Source organism: Stenella coeruleoalba, assembly GCF_951394435.1.
Source record: "Stenella coeruleoalba genome assembly, chromosome: 6".
NCBI classification, from domain to species: Eukaryota; Metazoa; Chordata; class Mammalia; order Artiodactyla; family Delphinidae; genus Stenella; species Stenella coeruleoalba.
The window spans coordinates 100,206,728-100,220,206 of NC_137151.1; the positions used below are offsets into that span (position 1 = coordinate 100,206,728).

General features: G+C 40.9%; 1 protein-coding gene across 11 annotated transcripts in view; it reads left to right on the forward strand.

Moving 5' to 3' along the window:
• Window positions 1-34: 34 nt before the first annotated feature.
• Window positions 35-13,479, forward strand: part of PIKFYVE (phosphoinositide kinase, FYVE-type zinc finger containing) — a gene marked incomplete at its 3' end in the record, with an annotated part of 81,678 nt that continues 68,233 nt past the window's right edge. For 6 of the 11 annotated variants that reach the window (XM_079925289.1, XM_079925299.1, XM_079925298.1 and 3 more), the window contains exons 1-5: window positions 3,946-4,073; window positions 7,537-7,717; window positions 9,499-9,648; window positions 9,899-9,934; window positions 12,645-12,763. In XM_079925289.1, the coding sequence (XP_079781415.1) occupies window positions 7,546-7,717; window positions 9,499-9,648; window positions 9,899-9,934; window positions 12,645-12,763 (477 nt within the window). In that variant the 5' untranslated portion in view covers window positions 3,946-4,073; window positions 7,537-7,545. Of the gene's footprint in view, window positions 528-1,162; window positions 1,271-3,902; window positions 4,074-5,283; window positions 5,388-7,536; window positions 7,718-9,498; window positions 9,649-9,898; window positions 9,935-12,644; window positions 12,764-13,479 lie in introns of those variants that run through there. The other 5 variants (XM_079925293.1, XM_079925295.1, XM_079925294.1 and 2 more) reach the window with 5 other exon arrangements.

Here is a 13,479-nt window from a genome sequence, read left to right on the forward strand (position 1 = left end):
AGTCCACCTCCCGGAGCTCCGCCCCTGCCCCGCCGCCAATCGCCGCGCGCTGACCCGCTGAGATGGGCGGGGCCAGGGGCCAGGGGCGGGTCCCGGAAGGCTAGGTCGAATTCCGCGGCGAATTCCAAGCGCGCAAGATAGGGAAGGGCTTGCAGCGCCTTTGGAGTCGGCCGCCACTGCTCTACGGCAGAAGGACGAGATTGCCACCTGCAGGCTGGGGAGCAGGGCACGCCTGGGCCGGTCTTCTGAATCCTCCGCCGACAACCTAGGGCCCGGCGGAGTGAGTTTCCACTTCTGCAATAAAGGCAAACCGGGGACGGCGCGGCTCGGACCAATCCCCTTCCCTGCGCGCCCCGGCTGTGTGGTACACTGGAACGCGCTTGGACAGAAGGAAAAGTGCCGTGGGCAAGCGTGACATCGCTTTGGGGGCTTCGCGCAGCTGGAATGCAAAGGGTTGAACAGTTGCACAAGCAGGCATGGTACAGTAAATTTCCGCCACCGCCGATGACTAAGTCTTTAGAGCTTCGGTATCTATAATTTCAATTACTACTGAGTACTATAAATAAACGCAGTCGTCATTTGCATTAGAAGATAAGGATAATGAGATTATTATCTGGGTTCCAGAGAAGTTCAAATAAAGATCGGAAGTCTTAGAGAACAGTGGATTAAAAAAAAAATTCTGTCCTCTGCAGGGGATTATTTTTTGTGTATTCTTTATTCTTGAAAACATGCAAGGCAGGGGAGGAGTATTTTAGATCGTGATTTGTAGGATAATTGCATGCTTGGTCCAGGATTCAATACCCCCAAATTTAGTTTTTAAAATTATCTCTAATATCGGGTTATTATTATTACTCTTATGAAGGGTACTATGCGAGGTGCATTTTGGTCACTAGAGGGCACTGGTATTTTTCCCAAGAGAAAAGGAAGAAGGAAAGCATACGCAGCCTCGCGCTTGTTGATTATTGAGATGGATTAACTGAAAGTAGCGGTCACTTCCATTTATTCCTATAGAACTGATTATAGAGGTATATGGTCTTGTATTTTCATCTCTAATTTGAGACTCCAAATCACCTGAGATTGTAAATTTACTCTATATTATATCAGGCTCACGTTATTACCCCTTGTCCACTGCTAAAATTATTTATATTCATTCTTGTTCCAGAAAGGATTTAGAGCAACCTTCAAGATACATACAGTATAGCACGACAAAGGACATTGAATATAGGTGAGGAAAAGATAGAATAAATACAGGAAATTGTACAGAACCAAGGTGAGTTTAATCACAAAATGTATTCCATCAAATCCTAAACAGTGCCGAAAGGGGGGCTACAAATTTGGCTCTAAGCCAATGTGGGAGGAAAGGTAACAGCGTTACCTTTCTAAAAATCTAAAACAGCGTTTCCTAAGTCAGTAATGTAGGAAGTACTTTTCAACTGAAAAGTTTTTTTGTAGATCCCGAGCAGTGACTTATACTAATATATACAGATATATGCTCCTTATGCCGATAGCTCTCATACAACTATAAAATAACAAACTTATAGACAAAATGACTACAAGCAAAACTATAAAAAATATATTACCATTGTCAACATTAATTAAATGTAACAAACGATGTTTGGCTGAAATTAAATTACTGCTTGCAATTTGAATATAAAACTCACTGCTTACATTCTGGTTCTTTTGAATTTAGCTTGGCTTTTCCACTGGATGCCATGTGAGGATTCATTTAGAACACCAGTCTTCCAGACTCACAGACATAGAGAACAGACCTGTGGTTGCCAAGGGGGAGAGCGGGTGGGGTTGGAAGGGATTGGGAATTTTGGGTTAGCACATGCAAACTATCATGTATAGGATGGATAAACAGCCAGGTCCTACTGTATATCTCAGGGAACTATATTCAATATCCTGTGATAAAACAGATTAGAAAAGAATATAAATAAGAATGTATACACCTGTATAACTGAATCACTTTGCTGTACAGTGGGCGATCTTTACTGGGCTATCTATTCTGTTCATGTGATCCCTTGGTCTAATTTATACTTTATTGTATGTTTATGAAATATTAACATCACCAGGCTAACTACAAGAGAGGGGAATTTTTTTGCTTGTCTTTGTTTTTGTTTCTGGAAGGCATAGACTTGAGCACGTTCACGGGTTAAGGAGGAAGGAGTCATTGGAAAAAGAGGTTGAAGAGACGGCACAAACTTCTGTAATAGGAAAGACACTTTGTACTCTATTATGAGTTAAAGACACTTTGTACTCTATTATGAGTTAATCACTAAAGAAATGTTGCCTGTAAGCTTAAATTATACATAATGGCCCATCTCTGGGAATCCTGCCTCCCAGGTAATGAGCATTAAGCTAAAATACCTTTGTTTAGCTCACAGGAAACATCCTGACCAGGTGGACCTGTGGATGACTGCAGGGAGGAAGAAATTAACACATCTTCTATGGAGGCTGACTGGAACCAGGAAATGTTTGACTTCACTCCCTCCCCTTTTAGTATAAAAGAAGCCTGAATTCTAACTCAGGCAAGATGGTTCTTTGGGGGCACGAGTTCACCATCTTCTTGGTTTGCTGGGTTTCTGAATAAACTCGCTTGCCCCAACACCTCATCTCTCAATTTATTGGCCTGTCGCGCTGCCAGCAGTTGGAGCTTGGACTTGGTGACCCTCCCAGGGAAGAGAGGAGAGACTGGATTGAGAGCTGGGAGGATTGAGCAGAAGAGGCTCTTTTCTCCCAGAAATGAGGGCAGGAGTCAGGCCAGGGTGGATGTGAATGCAGGTAAATGTGATTGGGGTGGTTAGGTAGTTAGAGATCGCACCCAACACCTCGGCTATTTCACTCAGGTAGATGAGATTCTCTTGCTGAGAATGATAGTCAAGATGGTGTTGGTGCGGAATAGCAGTAGTGAGGAATGGAAGAGGAAGTTGACTGCTGACTCCTAGGAAGATTGCTGAGGGGCTCAGCTAAGAGTGGTGACTGGCATTGATACTGCTATCAGCCTTCAGGCTTCGATGCTACTCTCCAGTGGCTGAAAAGACCCAGCTCAAGGAGAAATGGGTGGGAACTTGCCAAAACTCTTGGGGGAAATGGGTCTGCAGAATTTAGTTAAAACAGCACCTCACTTTGGGTTTCACTTCCTTTCTGACTGCCCCTGCCAAATCCCACAATCCTGTCAGCAGGTTTTGGTATGTTCTCTTCAGCTAATGGCAAAACACTCTAGCAGGACAAAATGATGGCTAATGCTAGCCAGGCTGAGCAATACGGGGCTTGGTAACTTTATTTGTGCCAGTCTTTGCAGCACAAAACTTGAGTGAAAAAAATAGCTATAGAGCTAACATCACTTATTCCGGATTAGACATTGTGCCAAATGTCTGCAAACATTTACGTACAATGTTTTACTTAATCTTCAAAAAACTATCTGTGAAGGGTACTATCATTAGCTCCGTTTTACAGATTAGAGGCCTGGAGCCTAAAGAAATTGGTAATTTAAGGTAACTTGGCTAGTTATTGGCGTAGTCACCCAAGTCTGATAACAATATTCGCTTTAGGCACAAGTGTTATGCAAGTGAGTATCAGTCCGTAAGAACGCTGAGCGCGGTAACATATTATTAGTGCCCATATCATCGGACACATACGGTAACCGCGGTCCAGCCCTCACCCATCCGGTGACCCCCGCACACTTGACGCTCACGTGCGCAGTCGCCGTGGCTTCCTCTAGGAAGGCTGAGGCGGCCTAATCTCGGTCAAGGTGTTGAGCACGACTCTATCTGGGTTGGACTCCTTCTGCCTGAGCGTCTGATCCGAACGTCGTGCGGGCGGAGCAGGGAGGGCGGAGCCGGCGCCCGGGAGAGTTACGGATTGGAGGGGAGGAGGAACAGGGGGCGGAGCCTGGGGGGTGCGGACGAGAGAAGCCGCAGCAACCATGTAAGCAGCTTTGCTTCCTGCCGCAACCGCCGGCTGCCTGAGAATCGCGGCGCTGGGCTCTGAAGCTTCCTTCCTGCGCTTGGGCCCGGTGAAGCGGGGGCTGGGGTGGAGGGTGGCCGGCGGGGCCGCGGCGGGAGGCGCAGGTAAGGGAGGGGGCTGGCGCGCGGCCGGCTGGGCCTGAGAGTGGGGAAGAAGGCGGGTTTAGGAAGGTCTGGGGCCGGAGCGGAGGGGAAGTCTGAAGTGAAGGCGAGAGCTGGGGCTTCGCAACCGCGGCTGCGGCCGAGGCTGGGCAAGGAAGGGCAGAGAACCTGTGCCCGCATTCAGGCGGCTCCCTTGATTCCCCGGCTGCCCCTTGTCTGGCGAGTGGGGAAGGGAGCCGGGTGGGGCTGTTCTGGAAGAGGTTTCCTTGGAAGCATTTGAAGTTCTCTTGCTCCTCTCGTCCCGTATACTTGAACTTATTTCGGAGGTGCATAGTCCAGTTCCTCCTCCCTCTGATGGATAAGCTCCGAGCCTGTGTTTCAGAGGTGTATACATAGACGGGACAAGAAAGTTGCTCATCTATAGAAACGGTACCGGTAGTAGGGTTTATATACTTCCTTAAATGCTTGCCTTTGCTCTTTGAGGCTATTCCATTTGTACCTATGTTTAAGAGTCTCTTGAGAAGACTTGATTTCCCAGTTAGTATTTTCCCCTTGTTTAGAACGTTCCCAACAAAAGGATGAGAGTGGAATATTTTTAGGAATTAGGGGTCTTATGTTCTATGTAGAAGTCACTGTTAAGGCATTCAAGAAATATGAGAAATGCTGGAATTCTGTTTTAGTCAAGTTATTCCTGTTTATCTGGTGTATTTATTATATTATCCCGTACTGATTCAGTGCATCCTTGACAGTAGAGGTGGTCTCTTGGTATATTGTAGTGTCTTATTTCTGATTTATTTGAATCTTGTTTTTTGGCACTCCCACTATCAGGATTATTACAAAAAAGTTCTTAGTTTCTTTCCGTTAGATTCGAGTTTGTGACAGAGAAGGGCAGGTTAAGTTTCTTTGGCAGAGCAAGACTACTTTCCTGTGTCCTCCCTTTTTCTTCTTTCTGGGAAGAATAATATGGATCATATGGTTTTCCTTTAGAAAACCTCCATCTGTTGGTACGTTGATCAAAAATTGAACAAAAAAAAAGTCTTTGTAGATGGAAACTAACATTTCTACTATTCAGCTGTCCTGCATTGTTAGATATATTTTGAGTATTAAAAAAAAAAAACACTGTACTTAGAAATGACTGAACTGATACTTGCATTTTTCTGTTTGCTAAAATTTTGGTTTGGCTGGTAGAGCAGGCTTATTTTCTAAATTTCAGTTCCTGACAAGACTTTTGATAGTGCTGAGGGGGTCTGCATATACTAGTCACATTCAAGTGAGAAGAGGCAGAGTGCTGGTGATATATGAGAGGTCTTTGAATGAGTAAGTGAATGCTTCTAATTACCTCTCAGATAGGAAAGAATCCTAGTTTATATCACAGACAGTTAGTTATTAAGCTACCACAGAATAAGAGTTGTAAGATAGTTTTTTCAGGGTCCTGGTATTATTATGTAGTTATTAATATTAACTGTGTGATTGTATTGTTTTAGAAACTACACTGGTGAGTGTTTTCTTGGTAATTTTTATCCTCACATCTTCAAAACCTAATAAAAGTTTCTACATGGGTGACCCTTAGGTGTGATGCTAAGACTCTTTAGGAAGGTTGCTAACTCTCCTCATTTTACTTGCGTCAAAGTATTATGTAGGATGTTCTCTGAGGCCTTCAGGTTGTTACTGCTATCACATTATTCTTTCTCTCCAGGACCCTCTTTTTTTTTTTTTCCTCTTTTTACCTTTTTGAATTTACACTTGATCAATCACCAGCTGATTTCCCAGTCCTTTATGCTGGTATATGGGTTGTCAAGACACTTTAGAAGGACGTGTTCTTTCCCTCTTTCCTTCTTCCTCTTCTCCCCCCCCTTCCTCCTCTTCTTCCTCTGCCCCTTCCTCTTCTTCCTCTTTTTCTTCCCCCTCCCTCCATTCCAATAAACATTTGTTGCCGAAATTCTCCTCATCAGTGGTTTTATTTTTGCTTTGTTTAATTAATAATCAATTAACGTTTTAATTTGGCAGTGTCCTGAGTAGTTAGAATTCAGGTAGACCAGAATTGAAAGTCTGGGAAGAGCTACAAGATAATTTTGCTCTAAAGACTAATTCTGTGCCTCTTATGGGCAAGCACTTTGCTAAAAGTGCTTCACATATACTGTCCCACTTAATCACACTAAGACTCAGTTTCCACTATGTAAAATGAAGATGGTAATACATATCTCACAGGGCTCTTACCCAAATTTACTCAGCGAAGATATTTCAGAGTCAGAATTTGAAACCAAGAGTGTCTGCCTTCAAAACCGATGCAAACTCGAAATATCTCTTTAATTAAAAGAAGAAATAATTAAATAAAATGCTGCCCGCAGGAATAAATAAAGAGTAATTCTGGGGTAAAACTTGGCATCTAGTTACAGCTCTACCACTGACTAGCTACGTGACCCTCGAGAAAGTTGTTTTGGGTTCAGTGTACATTGGTTGCTTCAGAGGTAAAATGTAGTAATAAGCCCAGCTCTGTATCTTTCAGGCTTTTAGAAAAATGAAATGAGATGGTAGATAGGATTTTGAAAGTGAAAAAAGCATTTTGTAAGAGTGTAGTGTCCTCCTTGTAAATATAAATTAGATTACAAGCTATAGCATTTTAATGAGTTATGCATAATTCATCGTCTTCTCTTTGAAGTATTAATATGGCAGAAAATAGACATCAGTGCTTTTCTGTTACCTGCATCTGATGATGTGATTAGCTTTAAAGCTTTGGTTGAATTATAATTTTTGGTTATTAAAAAAAAAAAGCCCGTTAAGATCTTCATTTTAATGCCTATATGAATTGAGGCTTAAAAGGAGAGAACCCAGGCTCCTGTGCCTAGGAAGACATATGATGGGGATCAGTCAGCTTGTGGATTTGGATAGTTCTTATAGGTGATGAGGCATAGTTTGAGGTAACTTTTGAGGTTATATAGAAATGTCGTTAAGGGATGACTATTTCGTTTCCTGTTCTTGGAAATATTCGTTTTTTATATTTTTTTGAAAGAAAACATGGAAATAAATAAAATAAAACTTTGAGGAATTTGTATGCTTGTGTAAAACCAGTTTTCCCCTTTAAAAAGCTATTTTTTCAAAAAAGTCTTAAAATGAAAACTATGTAAATCATGTGAAAATCCTCTTTTTTCCTTTTTGCCTGCTCACATTTATGCCTTACCTTCAAATTTTTAATAATTTTGGTATTTTTCTGTATTTGAATAGTAATTTTGAAAATGAGATTGACTATATGTTCCTAGTTTTAGATAACTGAGACTCTTCCTTATGATCTAGACTTCAGTGTTTTCAAGTCTTAATTTGGAGTGTATGCTGAGCTAGATTTATTTACTCTTTGGTTTGTTTAGGTCTGAATTTTTGAAGTCAGATTTCTAGATATTTGGATGCTGTTTGGAATCAACCTTCGGGCTTCCTGAGGAACTTACTTTTGCTTATTTCTTTTGTTTATTAGACTCATGAAATGGCCACAGATGATAAGACGTCCCCTACATTGGACTCTGCTGATGATTTGCCTCGATCTCCTACTAGTCCTTCTCACCTCACACACTTTAAACCTTTGACTCCTGATCAGGACGAACCTCCTTTTAAATCCGCGTATAGTTCTTTTGTAAATCTCTTTCGATTTAACAAAGGTAAGACTTATTCTTAAAGATCAGAGACCCTACCATCTTGATTCTCTGAAATTCTCTTGTTCAACTTTCATGCTGTGTCTTTGCAAGAAAGTGAAATATTAACAAGGAGGTAGCTTTATAATCATAGGTCACTGGAGTTAACTGCATAAGAAGAGAAAGCTAGAATTTTCAGTTTAATCTTATTAATTATTGGCAACTGAAGATCAGAATTGAAAACTAAATATTACAAGGAGGTCTCTTTTTAAAGAGAAGTTAGCATTCTTTTTCTTTTCCTTTCTTAATATATCTCAGTTTTTTTAAGTTCATAGAATGGATTTTTCTCTTTTAGGGGTTAATAGCCAAAAAATTTTTATTTTTTGCAGTATGTGGACCTCTCATTGTTGTGGCCTCTCCCGTTGAGGAGCACAGGCTCCGGACACGCAGGCTAAGCAGCCATGGCTCATGGGCCCAGCCACTCCGCGGCATGTGGGATCTTCCCGGACTGGGGCACAAACCCGTGTCCCCTGCATCTACAGGCAGACTCTCAACCACCGCACCACCAGGGAAGCCCCCAAAAGATTTTAATTAAAGCAATGAAACTAAAGGACCAGCACATGGGAGGAAGGGTTCATATTTTTCAAAAATTGAAAGCTGTCAGCAGGCTTGTTGTTGACCTGTTAAGGTATACATTTAATGACACCAAATGAAAAGATATTTTTAAAATGAGCTCTTTTTAAGTAATATATTTTTTACTTGTTAGAAGAATTAAAAAAAAAAACATGGCCTACATCTTTTGCTTTATATTTAGCTGTATTGTTTGAAATGTGTTAGAAAGTAATCTCTCTAGTTGTAACGGATTTGGGGGTTAATAGTTTAATTAACTCAGTAGAAATTTTAATAGTATTAACTGACTTTTATTAACAGTCATGTTGAAAGCTCTGTAAAACCTGTTAGTCCATTTTGAAGACAATAATCTTTTTTTTTTTAAAGAAACCACAACAATCTTATTCTTTAGAATAGTTTTGGATTTATGGAAAAATTAGGAAAATAATACAGGAAGTTTTTATATACCCTTACACCCAGTTTCCTGTGTTATTAACATCTTACATTGGTAGAGTACATTTATTACAATTAATGAACTATTATTGATTCATTATTAGTAACTGAAGTAAGTATTTTATTCATATTTCTTCAGTTTTTACCTAATGTCCTTTTTCTGTTCCAGGATCCTGTCTAGGATACGTTACATTTAGCCATTAAATGACAGTAGTTTTTTTATTTAGCATATGTTTATTGAGCACCTACTATCCACTGGGCACTATTTTAATAGTACAAGGAATCTATCCCATAAATAAAGCAGAACAACAAAAAAATCACTGCCTTTGTGTAGAGCTTGCATTCTGTTTCCTTAAATATGCTCAAGAAATTTCTCATGAAAAGTAAAACAGGGACTTCCCTGGTGGTCCAGTGGTTAAGACTCTGTGATCCCAGTGCAGGGGGCCCGGGTTTGATTCCTGGTTAGGGAACTAGATCCCACATGCTGCAACTAAGACCCAGCTCAGCCAAATAAATATTTAAAAAAAAAAAAAGTGAAACAAACTGAAGGTCACATATACCAAGGATGTAATTTTGCCACCTTCTTTGAATTTCTCTCTCTTTTTTCTTTAAGAAAACCCTAATGTTTACTTAGGCATGTAATATAAGTACACATTCTTTCCTAAAAACTTCTCATCTATTTCCTTCTCTTTGCTGGACTCTGAGTCTTAGTTTTTCCAATAATTCCAAGCTTTTGTTTGCTGCAGAGAGAGGAGAAGGGGGTCAGGGAGAGCAACCATCTCTGAGTGGAAGTTGGACCAGCCCCCAGCTCCCTTCAAGGACACAATCTGTGAGATCACCTACACCTTATAAAAAACAGCTTAATGAGGAGCTCCAGCGGCGATCTTCAGTGTTAGGTATGACACTGTTCTCATTTCATTCCTCTCTGTGTATTAGACTTTTCCCATAGTCATTGTGTTTTGCAGGTTGTTTATTGACTTAACTTTTTTTCTATTTGGAATAGTCAGGTACTCTTGAGAATTAATGAAACTGTTACCTGGATAACTGTTGGTACCTAAACAAGAGTTCTTAAACATTTCATTAAACTTTAGACAAGGCAGAGCTTTCTTTGACTGTGTTTTGATTAATTACTTGCTTGGGTTTCAGCAGAGGACAGTTTGCGACACCCCCAGGAGAACACAGGTTAGTTTCAGCTTTGTGACTGACTGCTGCATCTGTTCTTGGGGTGGCCAGTGTAATGTGATGTGCATGCCTCTGGCTGCAGAAGTCTCTCAGTTCCATTAGCGGGCTGCCACTTGCTCTTGGCCTTCTGTCCTTGTCGGGGTGCAAGCTGTCATTGTGGCTGGATAAGCTGAGCTCCTCTTGCCTGTTTGTTCTCCATCCTGGTCTGCTACGTGGTCATGTCCTTCATTTTCATGCTGTAGTGGGATCAGCCTGAATCCACAGACTAGATAAAGTGAGTTGTTTTATGTTTTATTTCTGTTAGATTATTAAACTCAGTGCAGTGGTTTGCCCAACTCAAGGTGACAGGAGAAAGGCAATGAGAGGTGGCATAAGAGAGGGAAAAGGATGTAGCATTGGAAATCAGGTGTCCGTGAATGTCAGATCCTGCCTTGTCTGGCCAGTCTTCCCCATGAGGTCTTCGAGTGAAAAGTAGGCGAGCACAGGTAATGGTTGTTGGCAGAAGGATATTTTATTGCCAGTTGAGACTTGGCTCAGAACCTTCTTCTGGTGGGTCAGAGGAGAAGGAGAAACAAAGCAGAAGAAGAGTTTCACCCTAAGGACTGGAGCGGAGCTGGCTGTATCACCTCTGTAGGTTTCCCAGGGCAAAGGGACTCAGCCTGCATCATATCAGCTGTTTGGAAGGAAGAATCAGAAGTTAGGAAGAGAGAAATGAGCTCTTTACTCCAAATGGATGGAAGGAAGAGACCATCCCCACTTTTAACCTTAAACTCTCCTTAGCTCTTGAACCTGGCCCGTGGCAACACTCCTATTTTTGTTAAGGGAGCTCTTTTGATTAAATCCTATACTGAGTCAAGCATAGGATTTATTTGTTTATAAAATTGAGGAGTTGGACTAGAGTCTAATCATTTAGCGGTTAGAAACTGACAGCCTACCAAACCTTGGCTTGATGTTTTGATAAACTTTAATTTAAATATCACTAGGTGGAGCTTGTAATGTCTAGTTTGCTGCAATCCCCACCATTCCTTACTATCTTTTATCAAGTCCACTTGATTCTTTGATTTTGCCTTAGCTTCTAGAGGCATTTGAGTTTCACAAGCCTGGGACTGTTTTACCAATCTTTTCCTACTAAAAGGCTGTGATTCCACAGTCTACTAGCTCTGTGACCTTGGGAAGTTATTTAATTTTCTAATATTCATTTTACAAGAGAAGCAACTAAGATGATTTGCTTGAGGGCAGAGTGCTAGACCAGATTTTCTCTCATGTTTCTTTCATCTTCATCCATGATGAAACCATCATCTGTTGGTTCCAGGAACAGTCTTGCTCCTGCTTTTTCTGTGGATGATGCTGTTTTTACTTTCTCATACTCCTAAGTGGCTAAATGCAAGGGGCTTCACAACTAATTGTTGCCTGTGCATGGGAGCACAGCCTTACTGTTCTAACAGCTTCATCTGTCTCCTTTTTCAATTCGTAAATCATGGAGAGTTGGTTTATCACAGAGACTTAAGAACAATTTGCTCATTCTAATACACATACATTTTTATTCTAGTAATAACACATGAGGTATCTGCTGAAATTAAAATATTATTTATAGAAATAAAGTTTTCTAACATAGGTGCTGTTTAGATAATTATTTCCGTAATTAATATCTTGGAAAATTCTTCGTCAATTTATACCAACTTCACATTTTTTTGTAATCTTTTCTTTCCCACTCAACCAAAACAAAGAACACCTAAATCTAATCTAGCAAACAAGTGAGTTTGGGAAGGATATAGAGAGAGCTGTTTTCCATCTTGCTTTACCGTAGGTTATTAGGGTAATGAGTTTAAGCTAATAAGGATGTTCATCCTTTTTGTCAAGCCACCTCTACTTCATCCTTAGGTTTAGTAACTGCTGGAGCCAGGAATAGGTAGAAACTTCAGTTGTAATCTTGCTCTAAAATAAGGAAATGATACATGACAGCTTTGGTGGACACAAAGCTGGAACATGGGTGTGTTTTATTATTGACAGGACTGGCTTCAGTATTGCTGTTTCAAGAGCAAGTGATCCCGTCTAGTTTGGAACTGTAGGAGTAGGGAGGTGGCAGGGGAGGGTTGCATTGGGGTTCTAGCAATTCTTTGGGGAAGAGAAGTCTGCTTGGACATCGGTGAAGGGAAGTTTGTGGATAAATTACCATTCTGGATGTTCTGAAGTCTGTCAGACTCTGTGGGGTTGGCTATTAAATTTCTTTCTGATGATCTACTCCACGAGCCTTTGGGTTTGTGGTCTGCAGACTGAACTGAACTGTTCAACCCTGTTGCTGACCTGTTTGACTGTAGAGACTGGGCTAGGTAACACGCAAGCATTGCTTTTCCTTCTGTTAAATTTCTCGCAGGAATTTCTAGCAGAACCGAAGGGCCCAAAAAATCATTAATGAATTTTGGGCCATGTTAAGTGATGCTCCCATCCAGGCCTTAAAATCATCAGTGGTCACAGACAGTGTTTGTCTCAGGTAGCCCTCATTTGCTTGTGAAGCAGTGTTTCACATGGTAATGAGAAACACTTTCAACAGCCTCTTACGCTTATAAAGGCTAGTTTTAACTCTCAGTCTGTGTCACTGGCTGGGAGAATGTAAGTACTGATATATGCTAAAAATAAGAGGAACTTTGCATTGATACTAGAGACTATTAAGGTAGTGTTTTTTGTTTTTTGTTTTGTAAATCTGACTCAGATACCAGAAGGAAGGCAGAACCTGCCTTTGGAGGTCATGACCCTCGTACAGCTGTTCAGCTCCGAAGCCTCAGCACAGTATTAAAACGCCTCAAGGAAATCATGGAGGGGAAGAGCCAGGTACTGTCTAGAGGCTTTAGAAGATTACTTATTAAGCACTTACCTGGGGACCATGTGGTACTCACTAAAAATGGTACAATGCCACTTGAAAGAAAGTTCAGTTAATACTAACTTCACCTGTGGACACCATATTTTTTACTCATAAGTTCCTAATTTTGGTTTATCAATTTTTTTCATTTTATGGATTGTGCTTTTTGTGTCTGTTTAAGAAATGTTTTTCTAGCCCGGAGTAGTAAATATTCTCCCATGGTTTCTTTAAGAAGCTTTATTATTTGTGTGAAGTATATGGATAAAGATTCACTTTTTTCCCCATGGATGTCCAGTTGGACCCAGTATCATTTTTTAAATTTTTAAAATTTATTTATTTATTTATTTATTGGCTGTGCCACATGGCATGCGGGTTCTTAGTTCCTGGACCACGGATCGAACCCGTGCCCCCTGCAGCGGAAGCTCAGAGTCTTAACCACTGTACCACTGGGGAAATCCCAGCACCATTTTTTTTTAAAGACAGCCCTTCACTGACTGCATTACAGATCTTGTCAGAAATCCATTTATATGTGTGAGGGTGAGTCCATATATGTCCAGGGCTCTCCTTTTTCTTCCACAGCTCCGTTTTTTCCTCCCACTAATACTCTGTCTAAAATTACTGTAGCTTTGGAATAAATCTTAATGGCTGACATTATACGTCCTTCAGTTTATTCTGCTTCAAGATTGTC